We start from the raw sequence: 25278 nt of genomic DNA, 5'->3' as shown, positions 1-25278 counted from the left end.
AACACACTTAGAGCCGTGCTGTTCTTTACTTTGAGTAGAGCACGCAGTCAAATGCGTGAAATAGCCAACACTTTATATAAGCTCTGTGCTAGATGATTTGGTTCAACTGTAGGCTAGTGTAAGTGTTCTGAGCACATTTAAGGCAGGCTAGGCTAAGCTATGGTATTTGGTAGATGAGGTGTAATAAATGCATTTTGGACATATGATATTTATGATGGGCTTATCAGTATGTAATCCCATTGTACTTGTTTTGCATTCAGATTTCAGAACTCTGACCCAACCTATTAAATCAGAATCTGTCCAGGAGAAGCCTGGGAATTTCTGTGATGAATTATCCCAGTTGATTCTTAAGAGCAGATAAACTTGGGAAACACTGTTGTAATTGATGAAGATCATGGCGGGGCATCTTGCTATCAGAGACCCACTTCACAGGCCGCCAATTCCCAGTGATACAAGGTCTGATAATAAGCAAGTTCGTTATTCTACTTCATGGCATTTTCCCCCTTCTCCTTCCTCTAATTTGCCTCTCCTTTCCACTTTCCTTTTTTTCTGTGCTTATAGAGTGAGCAAGGAGGTGGGATTATGCTGACATGAGTCCATTTTGCTCACTGTCCTTGCAGATGCATTTGGTTGGTGTGTGAGGACGAAGTTGAATATTCCTGGCTAAAATTCAGGGTTCAGGTGGGGACTCTTAATACCACCCCTTTTAAAACTTTGTATTTTAGAAGATTAAAGGCCTTAACATAATTAACCCCTCCATGTATTCATCACTCACGTTCAACAATTACCAGCTCATGGCCAATTTTCATTCATCTGTACGCTCTCCCACATCATTGTGAAGCAAATCCCAGACATCTTATCGTTATCCGTAAATATTTCAGTAGTATCTCTAAAGGGTAGTAACTACTGTTTTCTTTCTTTTTTAAAAAAGACTTTATTTTTTTGTGGCAGTTTAAGGTTTATAGTGAAATTGAGGTAATTGAAATGGAAGTACAGTGAAATGGAAGGTACAGAGATTTCCTAATACCCCACCAACCCCCCACATGCACAGCCTCCCTCACTGTCAACACCTGCCATCAGAGAGGGTGCATTAATTAAAACTGATGAACCCACTTTGACACCCCATTATCGCACAAAGTCTGTAGTTCACAATAGCTTCTCTCTTGGTGCTGTGCATTCCATGGTTTAGCCAAATATTGGGCCGTTTTCTTTTGAACATCAGAATCTTCTATGAAGACAAAATATGACAGACTGTAACTATATGGTGGTAACTTATGGTTTTTCTTTAAAAGAGATCAAAAAGGTCACATTTTTTGAGTTCTTTATAGAATGGTGTCTCACCATGGTAGATTGAGGTATAGGAGATGATGGGGATAAAAAAGAGCTTTCTAAGGGATTTGAGAGTGAGTGAAGAAGTGAGAAAGTGAAAATGGTTGAAAGGTAGTTGGTTTTCCATGGTAAAGATAGAATAAAGCTCTGGGGAGTGTACGTTAGAGTCCTGTTTGAAATGTCAACTGCTCAGTGGTTGGGAGTTTAGGGACCCATCTCCTGAGTGCATGCAGTCAGAGGGTTTTAGCTCATTGTTTAAGTGCCAGCTGTTGTTGAAATAACGTCTGTGCGCCTATCTAAGTGGTAATGAAATGCTAACCGAGTCATTTATTTTCTTTTTCTCCTTCTGCAATATCACAACAAGGGGAGAGGGATAAGGCATTTGACATCTGATGTCTGTTTTGAAAAGTGGGGACACAGACACATGTCAGATAGCATGAGATTCTCTTCTCTTCCTTTGGAGGCATTAACAAACTCTAAGGTTTGTTAAGATGCAATAGAAAAAATTAATTTTTATGAATTCTCTCCTTGGATTAGAACCCCGAGGTGATTGGAGTTTAATGCAGTGTGAACCCAGCACTTCTCTGGGATTTACTACTGTGGAACTTGACTGTTCAATTACAGATACTCCATGTGGTGTGAGGGTAATTTCATGGTGCCTGCTTGAAGAATGGAAGAGATGCCTGCTTGATGGAGCTTTATAAGAAGCAGCAAATGGCACTATGGTTATTATTGGAACGCCCAAGTATTCCCTTTCCTCCCATCCCCAACATCCCTGAGAATGCTGTAATCTCTGCTGACCCTACTTAACCCGTTTTTATGCCCAGGTTATTTAGTGTACAGGTGCCTTCTCAGATGACATACAATAGGTGGGTCTTTCTACAAAGTTGATGTGTGGAAATATGAATTTGTTGAATACTTTCAGGAGGCTGTTATCTGCTTTCTAGAGGGATTCTTTGTTCCTTGAAGGATTTGCAGGAGAATAATTAGTAGTTGATTTCTAGTTCTTTTTGCACATAGATTTTACAGAATGCTTCTGCTGGGCAACTTTGCCCAGTAGATGCTTCATAGGGAAGCATCAAAATTCAAACTGTAATCTATAGCTGGTCTTCACCTGAAAATTTGCTCTTTAGAATTTTCGGGTCATTTGGCTCTTTATAAATCTCCTCCTGTTCCTACCTTACTTCATTAAATCTTATGTGGCGTTTTGTGTGTGTGTGTGTGTGTGTGTGTGTGTGTACGTACGTGTGTACACGTGGGCACGCGTGCTTTGCTTCTGCGTAGGGTTTTTTTTCCCCGCACAGTTTGGGATAGGGAAGGACCTGTTCTGTTATGCTATTATAGTCAGTTTTGAAAAAAAGATTAAAAATTTATTTTGCCATATAAAAATGCTTCTGGAACACCTTGATTTTACTTTAAGATATGTTTTATGAAGTATTCAATATTTTTGCTAAACAATTATTTTGACCTTAAGTGTGATTTATTGTGACTATAGCCTTCCCCCCTGTGATGTTAACAGTTTATAATTAAAGAGATTGGGCAAATAGGAATTAATATTCTACTCCCCTGCCCAGAAACAGGTTAAGACTTAACCTAGATTTAAACCTAGTAAGAAGAAAGCCTTCAAAATTAGACTTTTCAATATGTCCAAAAATTAAGCATTTTGGGAGGTAAACTCTCTGAATTAATAACACACTCATTCTGATGCTAAGAGGATCAGAATTCTCAGACCTACGAATCTGGAGTTGCTTGCCACAGCATACTACCTTGTGTGTTTGTTTCTTGGGCATCTTTGCTTACAGTGTGCTCCTTGAAGCTGGCTTTCCTAAGGGTCTGTAGAGCTCTGTCTCTGCATTTTTTTTCCTGCTTGGAATATCTTCTTCGGCTGCCTGTAACAGCCCCGTCATTATCCTGCCCATCTGGTCTGCCTCTCACGAACTCTCTTCTGTCAAGTTTGCTCTCAGATTTGTGTGTGAGTCTAGTAAATATGGTGCACTGAGGCAGCAGACCCAAATTCAAGTCATGACTCTACTACTTATTAGTGGTGTGTGCTCTTACTCAAGTTTTGTGAACTTTCTATGTCCAAGTCCCTGTCTGTGAAATGTGGGTGGTAATAATATCCACAGAGAGGTATGTTCTGAAAATGAAATCTGATGATGGCAAACTGCTTGGCATATAGACATAGTAAGTGCTTAATAATCAGTAGCTGTTATTATTATGCCATAGTGCACTCTCAGAAACTAGTTTGTTGGTAAACTTTCTCTGGCAGGTTTTTTTTTTTTTTATAATTTATTGTCAAATTGGTTTCCATACAACACCCAGTGCTCATCCCAACAGGGGCCCTCCTCAATGCCCATCACCCACTTTCCCCTCTCCTCCACCCTCCATCAACCCTCAGTTTGTTTTCAGTATTTAATAGTCTCTTGTGGTTTGCCTCCTTCCCTCTCTGTAACTTTTTTCCCCCTTCCCCTCCCCCCTGGTCTTGTGTTAAGTTTCTCAGGATCCACATAAGAGTGAAAACATATGGTATCTGTCTTTCTCTGCCTGACTTATTTCATTTAGCATCACACTCTCCAGTTCCATCCACGTTGCTACAAATGGCCAGATGTCATTCTTTCTCATTGCCAAGTAGTATTCCATTGTATATATAAACCACATCTTCTTTATCCATTCCTCAGTTGATGGACATTTAGGCTCTTTCCATAATTTGGCTGTTGTTGAAAGTGCTGCTATAAACATTGGGGTACAAGTGCCCCTATGCATCAGCACTCCTGTATCCCTTGGGTAAATTCCTAGCAGTGCTATTGCTGGGTCATAGGGTAGATGTATTTTTAATTTTTTTTGAGGAACCTCCACACCGTTTTCCAGAGCGGCTGCACCAGTTTGCATTCCCACCAACAGTGCAAGAGGGTTCCTGTTTCTCCACATCCTCTCCAGCATCTATAGTCTCCCGATTTGTTCATTTTAGCCACTCTGACTGGCATGAGGTGGTATTTCAGTGTGGTTTTGATTTGTATTTCCCTGATGAGGAGCGACATTGAGCATCTTTTCATGTGCCTGCTGGCGATCTGGATGTCTTCTTTAGAGAAGTGTCTATTCATGTCTTCTGCCCATTTCTTCACTGGATTATTTGTTTTTCAGGTGTGGAGTTTGGTGAGTTCTTTCTAGATTTTGGATACTAGCCCCTTATCCTATATGTCATTTGCAAATATCTTTTCCCATTCTGTCGGTTGCCTTTTAGTTTTGTTGATTATTTCCTTTGCAGTGCAGAAGCTTCTTATCTTGATGAGGTCCCAATAGTTCACTTTTGCTTTTAATTCCCTTGCCTTTGGAGATGTGTCAAGTAAGAAAGTGCTGCGGCTGAGGTCAGAGAGGTTTTTTCTTGCTTTCTCCTTTTGGGTTTTGATGGTTTCCTGTCTTACATTCAGGTCCTTCATCCATTTTGAGTTTATTTTTGTGAATGGTGTAAGAAAGTGGTCTAGTTTCATTCTTCTGCATGTTGCGGTCCAGTTCTCCCAGCACCATTTGTTAAAGAGACTGTCTTCTTTCCATTGGATATTCTTTCCTGCTTTGTCAAAGATTAGTTGGCCATACATTTGTGGGTCCAATTCTGGAGTCTCTATTCTATTCCATTGGTCTATGTGTCTGTTTTTGTTCCAGTACCATACTGTCTTGATGTTTACAGCTTTGTAGTAGAGGCTAATGTCTGGGATTGTGATGCCTCCCACTTTGGTCATCTTCTTCAATATTACTTTGGCTATTCGGGGTCTTTTGTGGTTCCATACAAATTTTAGGATTGCTAGTTCTAGCTTCGAGAAGAATGGTGGTGCAATTTTGATTGGGATTGCATTGACTATGTAGATTGCTTTGGGTAGTATTGGCATTTTAACAACATTTATTCTTCCAATCCATGGGCATGGAATGTTTTTCCATTTCTTTGTATCTTCTTCAGTTTCCTTCATAAGCTTTCTATGGTTTTCAGCATACAGATCTTTTACATCTTATACCACATCTTCTTTATCCATTCATCAGTCGGACACATGGGCTGCTTCCACATCTTGACTATTGTAAATATTACTGCTTAAATATATTGTAGAAAAAATGTGCATGTATCCCTTTGAATGAGTATTTTTGTATTTTCTAGGTAAATACCCAGTAGTGCAGTTGATGGATCGTAGGGTAGTTCTATTTTTATTTTTTTGAGGAACCTTCATACTATTTTCCAGAGTGACTGCACCAGTTAGCATTCTACCAACTGTGTAAGAGGATTCCCCTCTTTCCACATCTTCTCCAATACCTGCTGTTTCTTATGTTGTTGATTTTAGCCATTCTGACAGGTGTAAGGTGATAGATCATTTTGGTTGTAATTTGCATTTCTCTGATGGTAAGTGATGATGAGCATCTTTTCATGTGTCTGTTGGCCATCTGGATATCTTCTTTGGGGAAATGTCTGTTCATGTTTTCTGCCTATGTTTTAATGGATTATTTGTTTTTTGGGTGTTGAGTTTTATAAGCTCTTTGTGTATTTTGGATACTGACCCTTTATTGGATATGTCATTTGCAAATATCTTCTCCCATTCTGTAGGCTGTGCTTTAGTTTTGTTGATTGTTTCCTTTGCTGTGCTGGAGCTTTTTATTTTGAGGTAGTCCCAGTAGTTTATTTTTGCTTTTGATTCTTTTGTCTCAGGGGACCTATCTAGAAAAAAGTTGCTGTGGCTGATGTCAATGAAGTTATTGGGTTCTCTTCTAGGATTTTTATGGTTTCATGTCTCACGTTTAGGTTTTCATCCATTTTGAATTTATTTTTGTGTATGGTGTAAGAAAGTAGTTCAGTTTTCCCAACACCATTTATTGAAGGGACATTCTTTTTTATATTGGACATCCTTTCCTTCTTTGTTGAAGACTAACCATATAATTGTGGGTTGATTTCTGGGTGTTCTATTCTGTCCCATTGATGTGTGTGTCTATTTTCGTGCCAGTACCATACTATTTTGATTACTACAGCTTTATAACTTGAAGTCCAGAATTTTGATGCCTCCAGCTTTGCTTTTATTTTTCAAGATTGCTTTCAGGGTCTTTTGTGGTTCCATAAAAGTTTTAGGATTGTTGATTCTAGCTCTGTGAAAAATGCTGGTGGTATTTGGTTAGGGATTGCATTAAATGTATAGATTGCTTTGGGTAGTATAGACATTTTAACGATATTTGTTATTTCAATCCGTGAGCCTAGAATGTCTTTCCATTTTTGATCATCTTCAGATTCTTTTATCAGTGTTTTATAGTTTTCAGAGTACAGATCTTTCACTTCTTTGGTTAGTTTTGTTCCTAGGTATCTTATTGTTTTTGGTGCAATTATAAATGGGATCATTTTCTTAATTTCTCTTTCTGCTGCTTCATTATTGGTGTATAGAAATGCAACAGCTTTCTGTACATTGATTTTGTATCCTGGGACTTCACTGAATTTGTTTATCAGTTCTAGCCATTTTTTGGTGGAGTCTTTCCGGGTTTTTGTGTGGAGCATTATGTCATCTGCAAATGGTAAAATTTTGTTCCGTCTTTGCCGATTTGGATGCCTTTTCTTTCTTTTTGTTATCTGATTGCTGAAGCTAGGACTTCCAGTACCATGTTGAATAGAAGCAGTAACAGCAGACATCCTTGTCTTGTTCTTGACCTTAGGGGAAAAACTCTCAGTTGTTTCCCATTAAGGATGATATTGTGGGTTTTTCATAACTGGCCTTTATTATGTTGAAGTATGTTCCTTCTAAACCTACTTTGTTGAGGGTTTTTATCATGAATGGATGTTGTACTTTGTCAAATGCTTTTTCTTTGTCTACTGAAATCATCATATGGTTCTTACCCTTTCTCATATTGATGTGATGTATCACATTGGTTTGTGAATATTGAACCACTCTTGCAACCTACGAATAAATCCCACTCAATCATGGTGAATGATTTTTTTAAAGTATTGTTGGATTTGGTTGGTAGTATTTTTGTGAAGGATTTTTGCATCTGTGTTCATTGGAGATTTTGGCCTTTAGTTCTCTCTCTTTTTTTTTTTTTTTGTGGTGTCTTTGTGAGGTTTTGGTATCAGGTTAATGAATGAATTTGGAAGTTTTTCTTCCTTTTCTATTTTTTGGAATAATTTGAGAAGAATGGGTATTAATTCTTTAAACGTTTGCTAGAATTTGCCTCTGAAGCTATCTGGTCCTGGACTTTTGTTTGTTGGGAGTTTTTAAATTATTGATTTAATGTCTTTGCTGGTAATTGGTTTGTTCAGATCTTCTTGATTAATCTTTATACATCTGATTCTTATCCTAGGTCTTATATAATAAAAGGTTCTTAAAAAACTGTGCTAGAACACTTACTCCGAGATCTGTTTAAAAAATGTAGAATACAGTATTGTTAACTGTAGGCACGAGACAGTGTTATAAAGAACTTAATATAAGAAGAAACTTTTACAAAATGTCTAGTTTGCCTGAATCTGCACTGACTTAGTCATGGAGCATTTAAGCAAAATCTAGAGTAGATTAGATATAGATAAGTTAAAAGTGGCTGGGGTTATTTTCCTTGGAGCAGAAAAGGTACAGGGATAAAGTCAGGCCATGGATGGAGGTGAGAGCCCAGCATAGGCTGGAGGTTGGAGTGCAGCAGTGAGTCAGGGCACATAAGCTGGTGGGCACAGAAAACAATGCAGAGACAGCATGCTTCTTGAAACAGAGTGAATCTAGAATCAGTGTCTTAAACTGACTATGAGAGTCTTGAGGGCAGGGCTTGACTGTACAAAGACGGTAGCTATGCAGCTGGCCAGTCAACAGAGTCCAGGGGCCTCTTTTCCAGTCTGTGGCAAATTCTCCCCAATCCTTGGCAGACTCTGGTAAGACACAGCTTGACCCATTCTGGGTTCATAAAGACTTTTCATTAGGCAGATGCTAAGTTGTTTGAGTCTATAGAGGAATCTAACAGTTTAAGAGGATCCAGTACAGTTTGGACCCTTACCTTTATCCATGGGAAGAACTTCTCACTGGACAAGCTCTTCTTTATTGGGCATGTGCTATTAAAACTCCTGATGTTCAATCATGTGGTCATGGGCTTTGAGCAATCTGCAGTGTGGTAGAAAATACAGGTAAGTACAAAAACACCTGTAAGGTAGTGTGTAATAGCAGTGTTAATGCTACTTCCTCATGCATGATATAGATGAAAGGATGCTAGAATTGAAATTATAGAGTATTTAAATGGAATAGACCATTTAAAAAATCTTAAGGGCTTTTTAAAAAAATTTGTTTATTTTTGAGAGAGAGAAAGAGAGAGACAGAGACAGAGCATGAGTAGGGGAGGGGCAGAAAGAGGGAGACACAGAATCCATAAAAGGCTCCAGCCTCTGAGCTGTCAGTGCAGAGCCTGACACAGGGCTTGAACCCACGAACCATGAGATCATGACCTGCGCCGAAGTTGGACACTTAACCGGCTAAGCCACCCAGGTGCCCCAAGAATCTGACAGATTTTAATTCCTGTGCCTCATACGTGATAAGTGTACAAAACCTGCATCACATTGAAGGCAGTATTTGGGAAGGAAGTAGCTTGTTCTCCCTGATCTTGCAGCCTGTTAATGGGGGAAAGAAGTTTCTGATGTTTCATATGTAAAAGAGCTCCCAGTGGCTGTAACCTTGCACAGTCTTCCCTGGGTCTTCAAATGCCTTCACTTCTTCAGTTTTGGAGGCTTTGTGCCCTTTAATTTGTGCCCTGCCTCTTTTAGCTCTGGGAATTTTCTGACTAGAGTCTGGTGGTTCATTTTAGAGTATTTTAGAGTCCCCTTCATTGCCATCTTGGCCAGTGGAATAGATTTCTTCCCCATTCAGTGTGGTTTTATGCTCCCACTTTTTAGATGGCGTTGCTAGCACATATGTCCCGCTTCTTGATGACTGTGTATATATACACACTTAAGACATATACACACACACATCAGCTTTTCTTTCTTGACTGCTATCAGACACATCCAAGAATGCTACTATTTTATACCCAGCTCTTTTAACATGTATGTTTGTAGTCTGGTTTCCAAAGTCTGAAGAACCTGTTTGCTGATTGGGAAGGAGACAGAGTGATTATTTGGTTCTTTCCTTGTAGGACATGTGGCTTTCAGATTTAAACCACCATTTGCCTTTGCCCAAACTATATATTCAGACTTATGTGTTTCTTCTGGCACAGAATTGCCATTTACAGCCACACTCTCCATTGTAGTGACATTCTAAGATCTTTGTATAATATGGAAAGATCCAAACAATAATGTTTTCTGCTAGTACTTCTTTAAAGCTTAGTTATTTCCTTCTGAATATCCCACAGATAATCCTGCTCAGCTGCACCAACCTGCCCTGCAGTATTTCCCACACACTGGAGAAGGCGCTCTTGAGGTTGGACAGCACGTGGCTGCTGGTTATCTTCTCAAGGGCTTCCACATACACTTTGCCCACAACCTTCTCCTTGTGAGCACCGCTCTGACAAACCCGCCGCATCTCCTCACCTATGTGCTGAGGCCAGTGTGAATGGGGGCCAGTATCTGGCCCAGATCCATGGTACCCCATCGGGCATAGGGCACAGAGGTCAAAGCGGCCAGACAGGGAGCCAGAGGAGAGGTGGTGGTTGGTAGAGCACCCCAAGCCCCAGCTGCAGAAGCAGGTCGTTCCCACTGGGGACAGGCAGAGGCCTGTGTGGGCCAGAGCATGTGTCTCAGACCTCACATCTTGCCCAGTGTCCACATCCTGTGTTCTTCTCATGCTGGAAAGGCTCAATTTAGGCCAAGAGACCATTGTAGCGTGGGGCTCTCCTGGGGTTTATTTTGTTTTGTTTTGCTTTTTTGTTAATAGCTTTGTTGTGATCTAGTTCACATACCGTACACCCACTTAAAGTATACAATTCAGTGGCTTTTAGTATATGCACAGATATGTGCAACTATCGTCACTGGCAATTTTATAATATTTTCATCACCTCAAAAAGAAACCCTACCCTGGGCGCCTGGGTGGCTCAGTCGGTTAAGCATCTGACTTCAGCTCAGGTCATGATCTTGCATGCAGTCTGTGAGTTCAAGGCCCGTGTCAGGCTCTGTGCTGACAGTTAAGAGCCTGCAGCCTGCTTCCAGGTCTGTCTGTCTGTCTGTCTGTCTGTCTCTCTCTCTGTCCCTCCCTGCTTGCTCTCTGTCTCTCTCTCAAAAATAATATACATTAAAAAAAAAAAAAAGAAACCCTACCTTTTAGCCACTGCCTCCCCCATAATCCCATCCCCTACCTCTCCAGTGCTGGGGCCAGTAATCAACTTTCTATTTCTGTTACCTTATTCTGAACTTTCTTATGAATGGAATATAATATGTGGCCTTTCATGACTGGCTTATTTCACTTAGCATGGTGTTTCAGGATTCATCCATGTTGTAGTATATATCAGTATTTCATTCCTTTGTAAGGCAACATAATGTTCCATTGTGTGGATTTACCACATTTTGTTTATTCTGTTGATGCATATTTGGGTTGTTTTTATCTTTTGGCTTTTGTGAATAATGCCACTACAAACATTTGGGTATGGGTTTCTGTGTGGGCATCTCTTCTAATTTCTCTAGGGTATGTACCAAAGAGTGGAATTGCTGGGTCATATGATAACTTTAAGTTTAATAATTTCAGGAAATGCCAAGCTGTTTTCCAAAGTGGCTGCACCATTTTGTGTTCTTGCCAGCAGTATGTCACAGTTCCAGTTTCTCCACATCTTCACCAACCCTTGTTGATCTGACTTTTTGATTTTAGTCATCCTAGTGGATGCGAACTCATGAAATTTTGGAAAGATTTGGGGAGGATTTTCCCTTACAAATAGTTTTTTTTTTAAAAACCATAATGTGTGTGTGTGTGTGTGTGTGTGTGTGTATACACATATATATATATACATATATAACTTAAATGCATAAGTATATATATAAAATGCTTTTAAGTGTAGTGTCTGTTAAAGCATCAATGCTAAGAGGTCCTGTTGCCCATTACAATAATAAAGGAGTTTTCAATATTTGTTAATCTAAAATTCTCATTGCTCAAAACCAACGTGGGAAACTTTTTGTAATGTGTGAGGTAAGGAGAAGAGAAGGGAGGGGTGGAGAAGTGGGAACAGACGGTGTGTTTTCAGGAATGGTGCATCTTTCCCAGGAGATTGCTCTACTGCTTACCTCTGTGTCTGATGGGTCCCTCTGTCTTTCAGGAGGACTGGCATTGGCTCAAGTGATCTTTTTCTATCTGAAGTACTTGGTTCTCTTTGGTGTCCCAGCTCTGCTCATGCGCCTGGATGGACTCACACCACCACCCCTCCCTCGCTGTGTGAGCACCATGTTCAGTTTCACGGGGATGTGGAGGTCAGTAGTTTGGTTTATTAAAGCCCTTTGGGGATGTCCAGTGGGAGGAGCCATGGCTTGGCGAGCTTCAAAGGGTTTGGGCCACTGTGCACTCTCTGTCCCTCAACTCAGACCACAGTTGGCATTTGGATTTCTTCATCTGTCTAATAGGATGGCAATCTGTGCTTTCTGAACCACTCAAAAGTACTGTCAGGCTATGAAGATAGCTGAAATAATAAAGTTTCTCTCCAAGTTTATGTACAGATGCACAAAGGGTTGTGATTCAATGGTTTCTTAATAGCTTGGGATATGCTACAAGATACTGACCATTTTATTGCTGTTTTCCTTGAAAATGACCTCTGTATATGTGGGAGTGTCAATTAAAAAAAAAAAAAACAGACTTAGGAAAATAGCATAGGTCCCTGTTGGCATTTACTAGCTCTCAGATATGGGACAATTTACTAAATTTCTCTAAGTTTTAGTTCTCTCTTAAATGGTAATAATAATAGTGAGGGTAATAATGCCCACATTCAAGAGTTGTTTTGAATATTAAATAAACTAATGCTATTAAGGCATTTGGCACACAGTAGATGTTTACAAATGTTAGCTTTTACCCTTTTATTATTCCTGTACTTGGTGCCCATGGATAGACAGATGTGTTTTGCGAGTTTTCTTACTCTTCTTGATTTTGCCCCATGAACTTATGGTTGGCCGGAGCTTTTGTTCCAAAAGATCCCTCAGCCCCCCTGCTGTTTGTTATTGTTGTTCTCCAGATGGGCTTGCTTGCTGCTGTGTGTTTCTTAGCACTTCTAGTATGTAACATGTGACAGGGCTTGGTTTTGCAATTGCAAACCTAATGTACGAAGCTCAGACTGGGGACTTGGGCAATCATGGGAATTAGCACATTTTAGGCACCTCCATTTCCCTCACCCTAGGCTTGGCCCTGCCCACAGTTGCCATTCTGGCTCATTCACAGGGCGCCTTCAGTCTTTCATCTCTGTAGGCAGAAGAGCCAGGGCCCGGGTAGAGGAAGAGCTCAGTGAATATTACCATATCTGATGTTGCTTTTAAAAAGGGGGTAGATAGCCTGCAACATCCTGGTTTTCCATTATAACTGATTATAGATGCTGAGTTTTTTTTAAGCCTCTGTAAATGCATGTTGTTACTGGTTCAGTTTGCTTATTGGGATTAGAAATTTCATGTGGTTATTGCAAGTAATGTTAAGTAATTGCTTTGATTTGCTCTTAATTAGTTCATTGCCCAGTTTTAATGACAGGTTGCCCAGTTTTAATGACAGGGTTGGAAAATGGTAGAAAAGGGGTTCTCTCTAGCCAGGGGGCCATGGAGTAGTTCTTGGTTAAAAGGTGAGCGTGGTTGGAAGGCTCTGTTAACTTTTGACCTACGTGAAAGTAATGTACTGAATAAGGGGGTTGGGACCCAGCATGATTTGGGGTCACATCATCAGTGACTGGTGTGCATCTAGCATGGTTGCTCTCCCTCTTTGTGAATGCTGCCCTAATGCATTTCTTAGGAAGCATATTCTTCTAAAGAGCTTCTCCAGTCTTGATTGGCATGTTAAAAAACTCTGAATGGGGCGCCTGGGTGGCTGTCGGTTGAGCGTCCAACTTCGGCTCAGGTCATGATCTCACGGTTCGTGAGTTCAAGTCCCGCATCAGGCTCTGTGCTGACAGCTCAGAGCCTGGAGCCTGCTTTGAATTCTGTGTCTCCCTCTCTCTCTCTCTCTGCTCCTACCCCACTCACACTCTGTCTCTCTCTCAAAAATAAATAAGCATTAAAAAAAATTAAAAAAACAAAACTCTGACTCCTGGGCATGCTGGCTCTAGGCTCCTTGTCCATAAATCTCTGCCCCATTGATTGTCACAAGAAGCAGTTTAGACTGTTGACTCTATTTCACATTCAGAGTAGGTGTCTTCTTGTCCTTTATTATTTCAGTTAATTATTTTTCGGTCCCAAACCCTCTGTTGTAAATACACAACAAAGGCAGAGAGAGCTTATCTGCCAAGACCTTTGTCATGTTTGATTAGAACTAAACTCAAATCTTGTAGACTCCATGTTGTTGAAACACTCTCTCCTCCCTCCCAGTTCCAGTTTTAAGACAAACGGGTGACAGAGTAATACAAGTTACTGTGAGTGGAGGCTCTGGGTGAGCCCCCGGAGTGATGTGGTCCTAGGAGGAAGTGTTTACAAGAGCATGTGATGAAATAACAAACATGGTCTTTCCTGGGAGTGACCTAGACTTTTATCCTGGCTTTTTTCTAGGCAAACATGGATGTGTAGATTTTCCCTTTCACAATTTTTAGTTTGCTGAAGGGTTTTCCAGTTTGCCAGTTATACTTAGAAACACCTCGGCCTTCATTGTTTCCATACAATAACTGTTCCACATTAAGAAAGGAAGGGAGGTCAACTCTGTACTATAACTCACAGTTTAAGGCTCAGAAGAAGTAGTTTCGAATTGAAAAAAGAATGAAAGAGCTTCCCTTTTTGCAGATGTGCCTCTGCCCTTCAAAGGAAGTTTGTCATGTTTGTGTTCAGGCTCTAGTAGCCTAACCCTACAGTGGGCCTGGTCCCCACTCTCTAACCTTTCTCTGTAAAATGCACGTCGAGGGAAAATAAAGTTGTGAATTTGTAGTTTCTATTTACATCGAATTTTACATTAATATTTCTGGGCCATCTATTGAGGCCTTGCTGCAGACAGGGAATTTCTTCCCCTTCCTGGATATAGGTCTGAGAAGAATTGAGTTATGAACAGATGTGAAAGCTGGTGATGCAGGTTATTCTGGGCAGTGGCAGCCACTCATATGGTGACACACGGGGCGGAGTGGATAGGAAGTGGAGGGAAGAGGTTTAAAAACAGGCTGTGCAGAATGTCCAGTGGTTACCTGACCTTCTAGAAAATCCACACTGAATGTGAAGTTTAGAGCTGATGATGAGAGATGAATTTTTAGCCTCCCATTTTAAAGGCAGCTTACACACCTGAAAATCATGCTGACTGATTGCCCCATATTTCAGTTCACTTAGCAGTGAAAGAAGACTTGAATCCAGCAGCCTACTGTATCAGAGGAATCTGAGCACTACGTCATAGAACAGATGAAATTGGCCATCAACAGAGAGATAACATTCCTTGACATCCTAGTTAGTTTAAATTGGTCATGAAAAATTGCTATTCACTTAGATGGCCCATACCTGAATGTTAGGACTCAGTGTTTTTGTTTTTCCTTCTAGTAACCTTCTTTCATATAATTCCTGCTCAGATATTTGCAGATGTAACAAAACCCTAAGGAATATGTGTATTCTCACTTGTGACTTTTCTGTGGCCGTCTAGACCTGAGAAATGGAGAATTTTCTGCTTAATTTTTAGGTTTCATGTTTTAATTTAGATAGGCTGAGATCTGTAATGAGCATCTTTTGCCGGGAGTCATTAAAGATGACATTGCATGTCTGAGGTTTCAAATTAGAAGTCTGATCATGTCCCCCTGATTTGATTTTTAGCTATGGAAGCAAAGTGTGCAAAGTGATAGAATTTCCCATGGCGGCTGGTGAGTTATGGGTCAATTTCAATTATCTCAGGCATCTCGCACAGCTTGCCCTCTGCCTTTCTTGAATTATGATGCTCTCAGGTCTTCATAGGCAAACTCATGTATCACAGCTTATCCCATAGAAATTTGGGCACTGCTAGACGTTAGTATGTGGGGAGATCTTTGGGCTGGGGCTGGGGAGGAGCCTGAGCCCCTTCTTTTAGTGAGGAATTGATTGCATCAGCTTTTAGGTCAACAGAAGAGTTTAGGTCCCTCGATGGAGAGTTGGTTAAGGCCTGTGGTAGATGATGAAAACTAGCTATACAAATTGCTGGCTTTACGGTAGTCCTGCCTTTGAATCATAGCTGGCTTCAAGTTGCAGGGCCAGATGGAAGCATGGAGTTGGTGAAATACATATACCATGTGTGTCAGCACTGCTGGACAGGCAGCAGGGGCAGCGCGAACACAAAGGGGGAAGGATGGAACAGGTGCTGTTAATAAGAGGTCACTTTGTTTTGGAGGCAGCCTGCTAACCAAGGGCTTGCTGCTTACTAGCTCTGTGACTTGGGCAAATGATGAAAATGCCCCGGGCTAGCTTTTCGTTTCTAAAATGGACATAATAATAGTACTTGCCGCATAGGGGGGGATGTGACAGTTGGTTGAGCCTAGTGCTTAGTAGTTCCTTGGAAAGTGGTAGCTTCTTCGTGTTTTTTGTTTTTTGTTTTTTTTGTGCTTGAAAATCTAGCAAAGCCAGAGGTGACAGAGAAATCTGCCTGTGGGTAAGCCACTGCCTGTGGGTTGGGGAAGCAGTGGGCAATGACGGGACTGGCTGAGGAAAGGCTCCAGTCCAGCTCTGAGCCTGAGATGTCAGCTAATATGGTGCCTGACACATAGTAGTCACTCAACAAACAGGTATTTCCTGAGTGAAAGATGCATGATCTCCCCTGCCCCCACACCCTTGAAGAAGAGATCAAAGAAAAATTGGCTTACATGTGAAGTGGGGGTCTAACAACTTATTTCCAGTAGTTAACCTACCATTCAAACTGCATTTCTGGCCGTAGAAAATGCCATCTTTGGCCATATTATCCATTTCCTCTGTTACACCGAGGCTCTTTCTGGGCCCATCTTCTGACAGCATGCATTCTAGGTTCTTTAACTTTTCTTTAAAATGTGAATGTTTCAATCTTTTCTCTATTGAATGACTTTCCATTAGAATCCAAGAGGGAATTTATATTTCTTTAATGGGTCTGGCAAAAAATGGGGGTGAGTAAAGGAAACATTTCTTCTATTTTTCTTCATTAGAGGCTAAAAACCAACCAACCAACCAACCACCGCCACCACCACCACCACCACCAAACAAAACAAAACAAAAATTTAAAGGACCTTCATTGTTTTAGGGACAGGAGAATAAGGTAGAGGCTGTCCACTGTTCTTAAAAAATTTTTTTAACGTTTATTTTTGAGAGAGAGAGAGAGAGACCATGAACAGGGGAGGGGCAGAGAGAGAGGGAGACACAGAATCCAAAGCAGGCTCCAGGCTCTGAGCTGTCAGCACAGAGCCCAAAGTGGGGTTCGAACCCATGAACTGCAAGATCATGACCTGAGCCGAAGTCGGACGCTTAGCTGTCTAAACCACCTAGGTGCCCCCCAGCTGTCCTCTGTTCTCAATGGGCAGGGAAGGAGTGAAACCCTGATCATGGACAATCAGTGGTGCTTGTGTAAAAGGAAGCAATAAGGCTAACCTTTGGAGCCTCCTGAAGAAACTAACAGGGCTACGTAGGTGTCATCTGGAATGGGAAAATTATGTCCAAGGGGATTTTGAATAACTGAACCCACAGATTTTCTTTTTCTTTTTTTTAAATAAGTGTATTCTTTTTTTAAAAAAAAAATATTTATTTTTGAGAGAGAGAGAGAGAGAGAGCAAGCAGGGGAGGGTCAGAGAGAGAGCGCGGGACAGAGGATCCCAAATAGGCTCTGCACTGACAGAAGAGAGCCTGATGCGGAGCTCGAACTCATGAACCGTGAGATTATGACCTCAGCCAAAGTCAGATGCTTAAGCGACTGAGGTTCATTTGTCTGATGTGAATATAGTGATTCCAGCTTTTTCTTAAAAAAAAAATTTTTTTTTAATGTTTATTTTAGAGAGAGAGAGAGAAAGTGTGTGAGCAAGTGGGGGAGGGGCAGAGAGTGAGGGAGACAGAGAATCTGAAGCAAGCTTCAGGCTCTGAGCTGTCTGACATGGGGCTCGAACTCACAAACTGCAAGATCAGGACCTGAGCTGAAGTCGGAGGCTTAACTGACTGAGCCAGCTAGGTGCCCTGACTCTGACTTTCTTTTGGTATGTTTTTATCTTTTTATTTTTAATATTATAATTCAAATGAGGTTTTTGTAGACAGCATAGAGCTAGATTTTGCTTTTTTATCCAAATTGACAATCTCTGACATTGGGTGTTTAGACCATTTAGAGTTAATGTAATTATTGGTATTGGTTGCATTTAAAGCTACCATCTTGATAGTTATGTTTTTTAAAAAAAATTTTTTAAACATTCATTCATTTTTTGAGAGACAGAGATAGAGTGTGAGTGGGGGAGGGATAGAGAGAGAGGGAGACACAGAATCTGAAGCAGGCTCCAGGCTCAGAGCCTGTCGGTATAGAGCCCGATGCAGGGCTTGAACTCAGGGACTATGAGATCATGAGCTGAAGTCGGACACTTAACCAACTGAGCCACCCAGGCGCCTCGAGAGTTGTGCTTTTTAATCTCATTTTTTTAAACGCCTTCATACTTATCTATCTATCCATGCATCCATCTATTGTGGTAACATATACATAATGTTTACCATTTTAACCATTTTTAAGCATACAGTTTAGTGACATTCAGTACATTTACATTATTCTGCAATCACCACCACCATCCATCTCTAGAACTTTATCACTTTTCCCAACAGAAAATCCATACCCATTAAGTAATAACTCCTCATTCCCTCTTCTCCCCAGCCCATTTCTGGTACTATTAATTTCTTTGTGTGGATCTAAATATTCCATTTGGCATAATGCTCCCTCCTACCTGAAGAACTTCCTTAGTCTTCTGGTCTCCTGGCTGAACTTTTACTTCTTTTTTTTCTGAAAATGTCTTTATTTTGCATCTTTACTGGATATAGAATTATATGTTGACTGTTTTTTTCCCCCCAGTATCTTAAAGATGTCTCTCCATTATCTCTGGCTTGCATAGTTTCTGACAAGAAGCCTGATGTAACTCCTCTCTATGTTATGCTTTTTCTTTCCTTTGGCTGCTTTCAAGATTTTCTCTTTATCTTCAGTGTCAGAAGTTTGACTGTGATGTGCTTAGGTGTATTTTTCTTTGTATTTACTTTGTTTGGAGTTCTCTGAGGGTCTCAGATCTATGGTTTATTATCTCATTAATTTTGGAAAATTTGTGGACATCATCTCTTCAAATAGTTCTTTCCTACCATTCTCTTTTCCTTCTGGGACTCCAGTGACACATGTGTCAGACTGTCTGATGTTATCCCACAGCTCTTTGATGCTAGGTTCTGGTTTTTGCCCCACCCCACCCTGCCCACCAAATCTTCCCCGCCCCCCCCCCCCCCCCGCCCTTTGTGTTTCAATTTGGATACTTTCTGTTGGCTTATCTTTAAGTTCATTGCTCCTTTTTTCTGTCATGTCTAGTCTTCTCTTTAGATCCCAACCTAAAGTAGTAAAGGAAAATGAGGATTGACATTGGAGTTGGTTCCCACAGAGGTCATGTCGTGGTGACCTTGACAACGGCAGTCTCAGTGAAGTGGTGGGGGCAAAACCCCCATTAAATTGGGTTCAGAGGAGAGTGGGTCTGATCTGATCCCAGGAATGTGGTCTAATGAGGGGAAGCTGGTCCACATGGTGTGGTTAGGGCTCAGACTTCCTCTCTTCCTGATGTGGCCTCACCTCAGTGCTTCTTGACTAGGAACACCCCTCTAAGTCTCAGCCATGCCCCAGCCAGGCTGTGCACTACTCTTTGCAATGGGCTCACTTGCCATTCATCACAGGTATCCCTAAACCACCTAAACCAGGTTTACTGGCCCATATCTTACTACCTTCAATACAGGAACTTCTGGGTCTCTTCTTGCCGTAAGACTGCTGAAGGAGGCTCAGCAGTGCCAGCAAGGCTCTTTCCTTCACTCTGCCTAATGTAGAGAGCATCCTGTAGAGGTGGTCTCTCAGCTCCAACCAGAAAGGAAAGCCAGAGCTTCTCTGCTTGGGTTTTTACTTCCACCTGTATAATAACCTTCCCTTTTAGGACATGTTTCTGAGGTCTTCTATCCTCTTCCATGTCTTCCCACAGTTCACTGTGTCACAAGAGGTAGGTTTTCTACTTTCTCCTCCTATCTTCTCTTCTGACATATTCTTCTCTAGGGCAGGTAGCTTTATGGCCCAACTCTTGTAGGTAGAGGGGGCTGTTCTTTCTCTAATACAGAGAAAAATACTCTAAGATCTGATTCACTTAGATATAGTTCTGAATTTGTGAGTGCTTGGACAAGGAACTAGGGATTGCTGGGAACGGAATACATTGTTTTAGTTTCTAAAAATTCCCTGTTTGAATTAACTTAGTCTTATAACAGTATAGTTGAGTAAGGATTTAGGTGTTACCGTCACTGTCTGAGACCCAGAGTGGTAAGTCAGGTGTCCAAGATCATGTAGGTAGCACATTCTTGCTGTATTTAAATCTAAACCCTAATCGTTTTAGTAAGAAAGGTTTAGATGCATAAATGCATGTGCTTATAGAGGAGTATGTGAAAATTCATGCAATTAGCACCACGAGTGAGTAGGTTTCCTTTTCCTATTACACCAAGCAGAAAGGCAAAAACGTTTGGTGTCATCACTTTGTAAATCCTGAGATTTTAGTCTGCTATAGCTACAGGTTCAAAACCCGGCACCTTAATTTTGACCCACCTGACTGTAGTAGACATTCAAAGGCTTTTCTCTGGAAATGCTAACAAAAGGTTCTGATATGGTCCAACTGCTTACCTGCTGAACAAGATGGATACTCTGTGTTCTATTAAGTACTGTGAACTATAGTTAGCTTTCAGGGTAAAAGTTAAGACTAATTCTCTGCCTGTCTTGCTTGAAAATAGTGTTTTACCCTTAAGTATGCATGCAAACCTGGCTCCAACCTACTATTTCAAGTTCTTATCACTCACCTTATATTACAGCAGTACGGGACTAGTCTTTGTTCCTCGGTCTAGCCCACCCGGTTCACCCACAGACTCCCATGACCTTGGTGCTGGCCTCCTGGTGCTGTAGAGCTCACAGTGCTCCTCCTCCTTCTTCCAGACAAGACGCCGCTCGCTCTACAGTTCAGTGCCAGCTTCAGTGTTGCTTTTTCTGCTGAGCTGTGCTCCTCTCCCACCCAGCAGGGGATTGTGCATTCCTCTGCTCTGTGGTACTTTGTGTGAAGTTCATGTATCATAACACATATTTATACTTGTTAATACAGTCATTGTGTCTAGCTTATGGGGAATGGAGACTACCATTCCTTACTTACTTTTTATATGATATTTTACTTTAATATAGGAAATGCCTGTATTTAGCAAGAGCCTTGCCTTAGATCCTTGCTATTCCAATTATGGTCTGAGGAACCGCAGCGTCAGACTCTCCTGGGAGCTTGTTAGAAATGCAGGATCCCGGGTCCCACCTCAAGACCTACCGAATCAGAATCCACTTTTTAACAAGATCTCCTGGGGACATTGTATATGCATTAAAATTTAGGAGGCACTGGACTGGGCTAGGTGAATCCTAAGGACTCCTCCTCCCTGATTTGCCATGACTCTAGGCTACCTGAATAATGGCCACGAGTGGCTGTAAGTATATCTGAGTATTCACATGGGTCACAGGGACTGGGTCCTAGGAGAACTTCAGTGGGAGCTTTTAGTGATGTCCCTGGGGGATGGGGCCACAGAGGGACAGAGGTAGGATGAGCTCAACCAGTCCAAGTATGGAGGGGCCTGGAGGGTGGCTTTTTGATAAAGAACAAGCAATCTGATAAGGTAGACTTAGAGGCATACAAACCAGATGGAGAGGCCACTGGTCTGTAGTCACAAAAACCTAGGAAAAATGAATCTCCCACCCCACCACCATTTGTTGTCCCCAGAAGACATTTGTTCTCCCCAGAAGACATTTGTTCTCCAACTTGTTTTCCTGCATGTGGACTTCTTCCCTTCTCTGCCCTCTTCCTTCTGTTCCCCTAGAGTTGCTCCTTGTGTGTGAGAAGCCCAAAGATGAGGGACTCTGCTGAGTTAGGAAGGAATGCCCAACCTCTCCTGGGAGCTGACTGTGACCTGCAGATAACCTTCTTGGATTACGGAGGGCTGCCCCATTGCAGGGAGGTAGTTCCCAGTGAGACTATTTACATGGGAGACTCAGCCCACCAGACTTCAGGAAAGCAGCGCCTGTGACCTTCCTGTTGAAGCATTTCAACATTTGTCATTACATTTGTGGGAAATGTTGCTAGCTGCAGTATATTGCTAGAAGATTTGCTAAGAAGTTAATTAAGATATACAATGCAGGTAGCCTATAAGTGCCGGTTGGGTTCTGATTAGTGAGTGAGCGAGCGAGTGGCACTAAGGCGAGGCTGCTTCTTGTGTTATTACGGCCCTGGTTCTTTAGCTGGGAGTGGGGAGCAGGGCTGTATCAGGGGACTGAGGTAAGTGGGCTCACAGAGGCTTGGTAGTGGCAGTAGCCCAAGTCCTCTTATGACACATTGCCATCATGATGTAAATTTGCATGTAATAATATTACTTGTCTAGTTGGCAGCGGACATAATTGGTGGCAGTAATTGTCATAGCAGTATATTTCACAGACTACTTTTTCTTGTTGCAGGAGGGGTTAGGTGCCCTTCTTGCAGTCTGTCATTTTACTGTAAAACCTGAGGGCTAAAATTTTAGGTTCCTCACGATTTCTCAAGTGAGTTTTTACAACAGAGTGAGATGCATGTATTTGAGACAGGGTATATTTCCTTTAAATAGTTGTGTGGTCACACAGTCCCATGAGACTGGTCCATAGAGAAATCGGAGGGGCTGGTTTTGTATGTTCTGTTTTCTGTGTTTCATTTCCTATTTGACAGCAATATTGCCTGGCAGAATTTTGCCTTTGACTCAATATCATTAGCAACTAAAATGTGGTCTGTGTGCTTTTCTTCCTCAAGGTCGTTGGTCACTCAAGTCCTGTCAGTAAAGCCAAGAAATTGCCAGCACCTCTCCTGGGTTTGAGTGGAGACCTTAACTTGAGTTACCTTTGGGGTTTGGCTGTGATCCTTGTCTCCAGGAATGGCAAAAGGGGAGGGTTAGGGCTGGCTCTTGGAATCTGGGAAAATCCTTAGTGTCCTGAGGATCTCCCAGCTGAAGAGTCAGAGGAGACGGGAGGGTGTGAGATGAAGTGAGGAGAGAAATTCTCTCCCCATCTATCAAGGCACTTTCTAATGGAGCCTTGGCACAAGGGACGCAGCACTGTTCCAGCACGACGCCGAGTAGGTACAGGAGCTGTCCTCAAGAATCCACACATGTAGGAGTTTCTCATCTATGCAACTCAAACATGCTGTTCCAAGATCAGATGTTTTCTGGGTATTGGGAATGGTTGTCCAGAGCCCTTCCCTCCATAATGAGAGACCAGCATTTGTGAGAGGATTATCAGGGTCGGGGCGGTCTCTGTGCCAAGCCACCTGGCCCGCTGGGGCTTAAAGCCATGACTGATGGCTCTGTGCTCTGACCGCTGAGCAGTTGGTAGAGGTGCCCAGCAGCAGGCGTAGCAAAAAAGTGTATCTGCTTTTCCAGTGCAAGTTTTATCAGCATCTCATTGAGCAGAGTGTGTTAAAGTATGACCTTCCCCCAAACTACTCTGCATCTTCATGTTTGATTCTCAGATGGTTTAGGTTCTTTTTATTTTTCGTCTTCCACTTATGGACTATTTAAATAAATTATAAACACCACCTTGATAGATTACATATAAAAGTCCAAATTCTGTTTGTTCAGTGAGTATTTATTGAGCACCTACTATGTGCCAGCCACTAATTGATGGATGCAGAGCCGAACGAGGGAGTCTCTGTCTCAGGGATTTAATGCTCACAAGTAGTGTATTCCAGGACAGGCATGACCATCACTGAGCCTGTATAGCACTTCAGCATTCATACACGTTTCTACATCTGTTGTCTCATTTGTTCAGTGCGTTAGTCAGAGAGGGTGTTAATTTTACTGTCTCCATTTTGTTGATGAGGAAAATAAAAGCCCAGAAAGGTTAAATGATTTGGTCAAAGAGATTCGTGGTAGAGCTGGGATAACACCATGTAATCTCTTAATAACATTGCTTAATATACCCAATGTTTGCTTTATTTATTTATGTTTTTAAGCATTTTACAGGTAATTAGGTTTAAACTGTCATGTCTCTAAAGTTATAAATATTGTAGAGTCAATGGACACTACGAAAAATAAATTTAATTATACTAATTCCTTGAAAATAAAGAGAAATGAGAAATAGAGAAATGAGAAATAAGTTGTTTTTTTTTTTTTTAAATAGAAGTAGGTGACCATTGACATAAAGTTGTTGGAGAAAATAGAGCAACATTTTATAGCAATTTATTTAAAAACTAAGAGAATACAATAGTACAGAGACTAGAGTGTGAGCTTTGGAATCCAAGAGATGTGGGGTCACTTTCTTTCCTTTTTTAGGTCTTTGACCATGGTCAAATTGCTTAATAAGCTTCAAGTCTCAATTTCTCTGTTAATGGGCTAATGAGGCCTACCTGCTGGGGTGAGGTGAGAATTTGGTTTTTTCTTTATAGGTAAATAAGGTTCATGTTCTGGTTGTAACTGAATCATGCAGGTGTTAATTGTGTGTGTGTGTTTAGGACGAGCTGACTTAAAATGTAAGCTGTGCAGCATGTTAGAAGTTCATCTGGTGCACAGTGAGGTGCAGCCACCTGCCATGAGTGCTGACACCTAGTGAATGAGGACCTGGGAGAGACCTGGCCTGCGTATTACAGATCCCACGGACAGAACACAAGCTCAAGAGTCAAAATTGAGCACCAAGTCAAAAGTTGCCTAGGCAGACACTCTGACCGGCAGCTGTTGATTTGTGATGCAGCTGCTTCTCACACGGGCAACTCTGTGGAGCTTACTGCAGGGGACCAACATCAGGAATTTTAGTTATCAAAGGTTAATGATGGCCCTAGCCGTTCTGCAGTAGCCATATCGAGAGAGATGAAATATGATGGTACTTGGCACCCCCATTCCTCTCCATTTGGACTGCATTGGAATCCCTGCCCCTCAGTAGCCTGTACCATTTCACGTGTACGGTCTACCCTCAGAAACTTACTAACTGTCCATCTGGCTTCAGCTTCAGAGCTCGCAGGCACACCTTTTCTGTCTCATCCAGCCTCTACTTCCTTTAGTCCCAGCTGACCCTGAACTACTTGTCTGTTATAGACACTCTCTAGGCCAGAATTCCCACCTCATTCCTTGTGTTCCTGGATACCCTCTTGTGTGACTTGTCTCTCAGGAATGTACTCGTCCACACCTCTGCTTTAGGAGAAGTTCTGGCTCTCCCACCATCTTTTCATTCATTGATCCACCAAGTATTTGCTGAGGGCCTGCTATATGTCAGAAGGTGTGCTTGGTGCTGGGGACAGAGTAGTGAACAAAACAAGCAAAAGCATGCACAGTCACAGAGGCTACTTTCCAATGGTGTGCTAGGACCTAATACATGAAAGAGCAAGACAGAGCCAGGTGGGGGGATCTGGAGTCTGGGGGCAAGGTTGCAGTCAGTGAAATTTGTTGTGAGCCCTGAATTAGCAAAGACTGAACCATTGCTCCTAAGGGAGAAATAGGGTTAGGTTCCTGTGAGCTTTTAATCACAACATTTGACAGCCAGTCAATACATAACCTTGTTTTAATGTGTGTTTCTGTTTAAAGACACTTGATATATATTGTTGATTCATTAACATTGAACTCCTGGCTAACAGCTCTATAACTTATGCCTTGAGTGAATCTGATTTAACATACATCTTTTCTCCATAAAGCAT

At 41.6% G+C, this 25278-nt stretch overlaps 1 protein-coding gene across 10 annotated transcripts in view; it reads left to right on the top strand.

Moving 5' to 3' along the window:
* Nucleotides 1-25278, top strand: part of HHAT (hedgehog acyltransferase) — a 321914-nt gene that overhangs the window by 122689 nt on the left and 173947 nt on the right. For all 10 annotated transcript variants that reach the window (XR_006214213.1, XR_006214214.1, XM_042976895.1 and 7 more), the window contains one exon: nucleotides 11551-11701. Coding sequence is in view for 8 of the 10 variants with exons in the window: in XM_042976895.1 (XP_042832829.1) it covers nucleotides 11551-11701 (151 nt within the window). In the remaining 2 variants the exon portion in view is untranslated. The remainder of the gene's footprint in view (nucleotides 1-11550; nucleotides 11702-25278) is intronic.

Source organism: Panthera tigris, chromosome F3, assembly GCF_018350195.1.
Source record: "Panthera tigris isolate Pti1 chromosome F3, P.tigris_Pti1_mat1.1, whole genome shotgun sequence".
In the NCBI taxonomy this organism is placed as follows: Eukaryota; Metazoa; Chordata; class Mammalia; order Carnivora; family Felidae; genus Panthera; species Panthera tigris.
The sequence above is the reverse complement of the archived record's forward strand: the minus strand, read 5'-3'. Positions and strand labels throughout refer to the sequence as shown.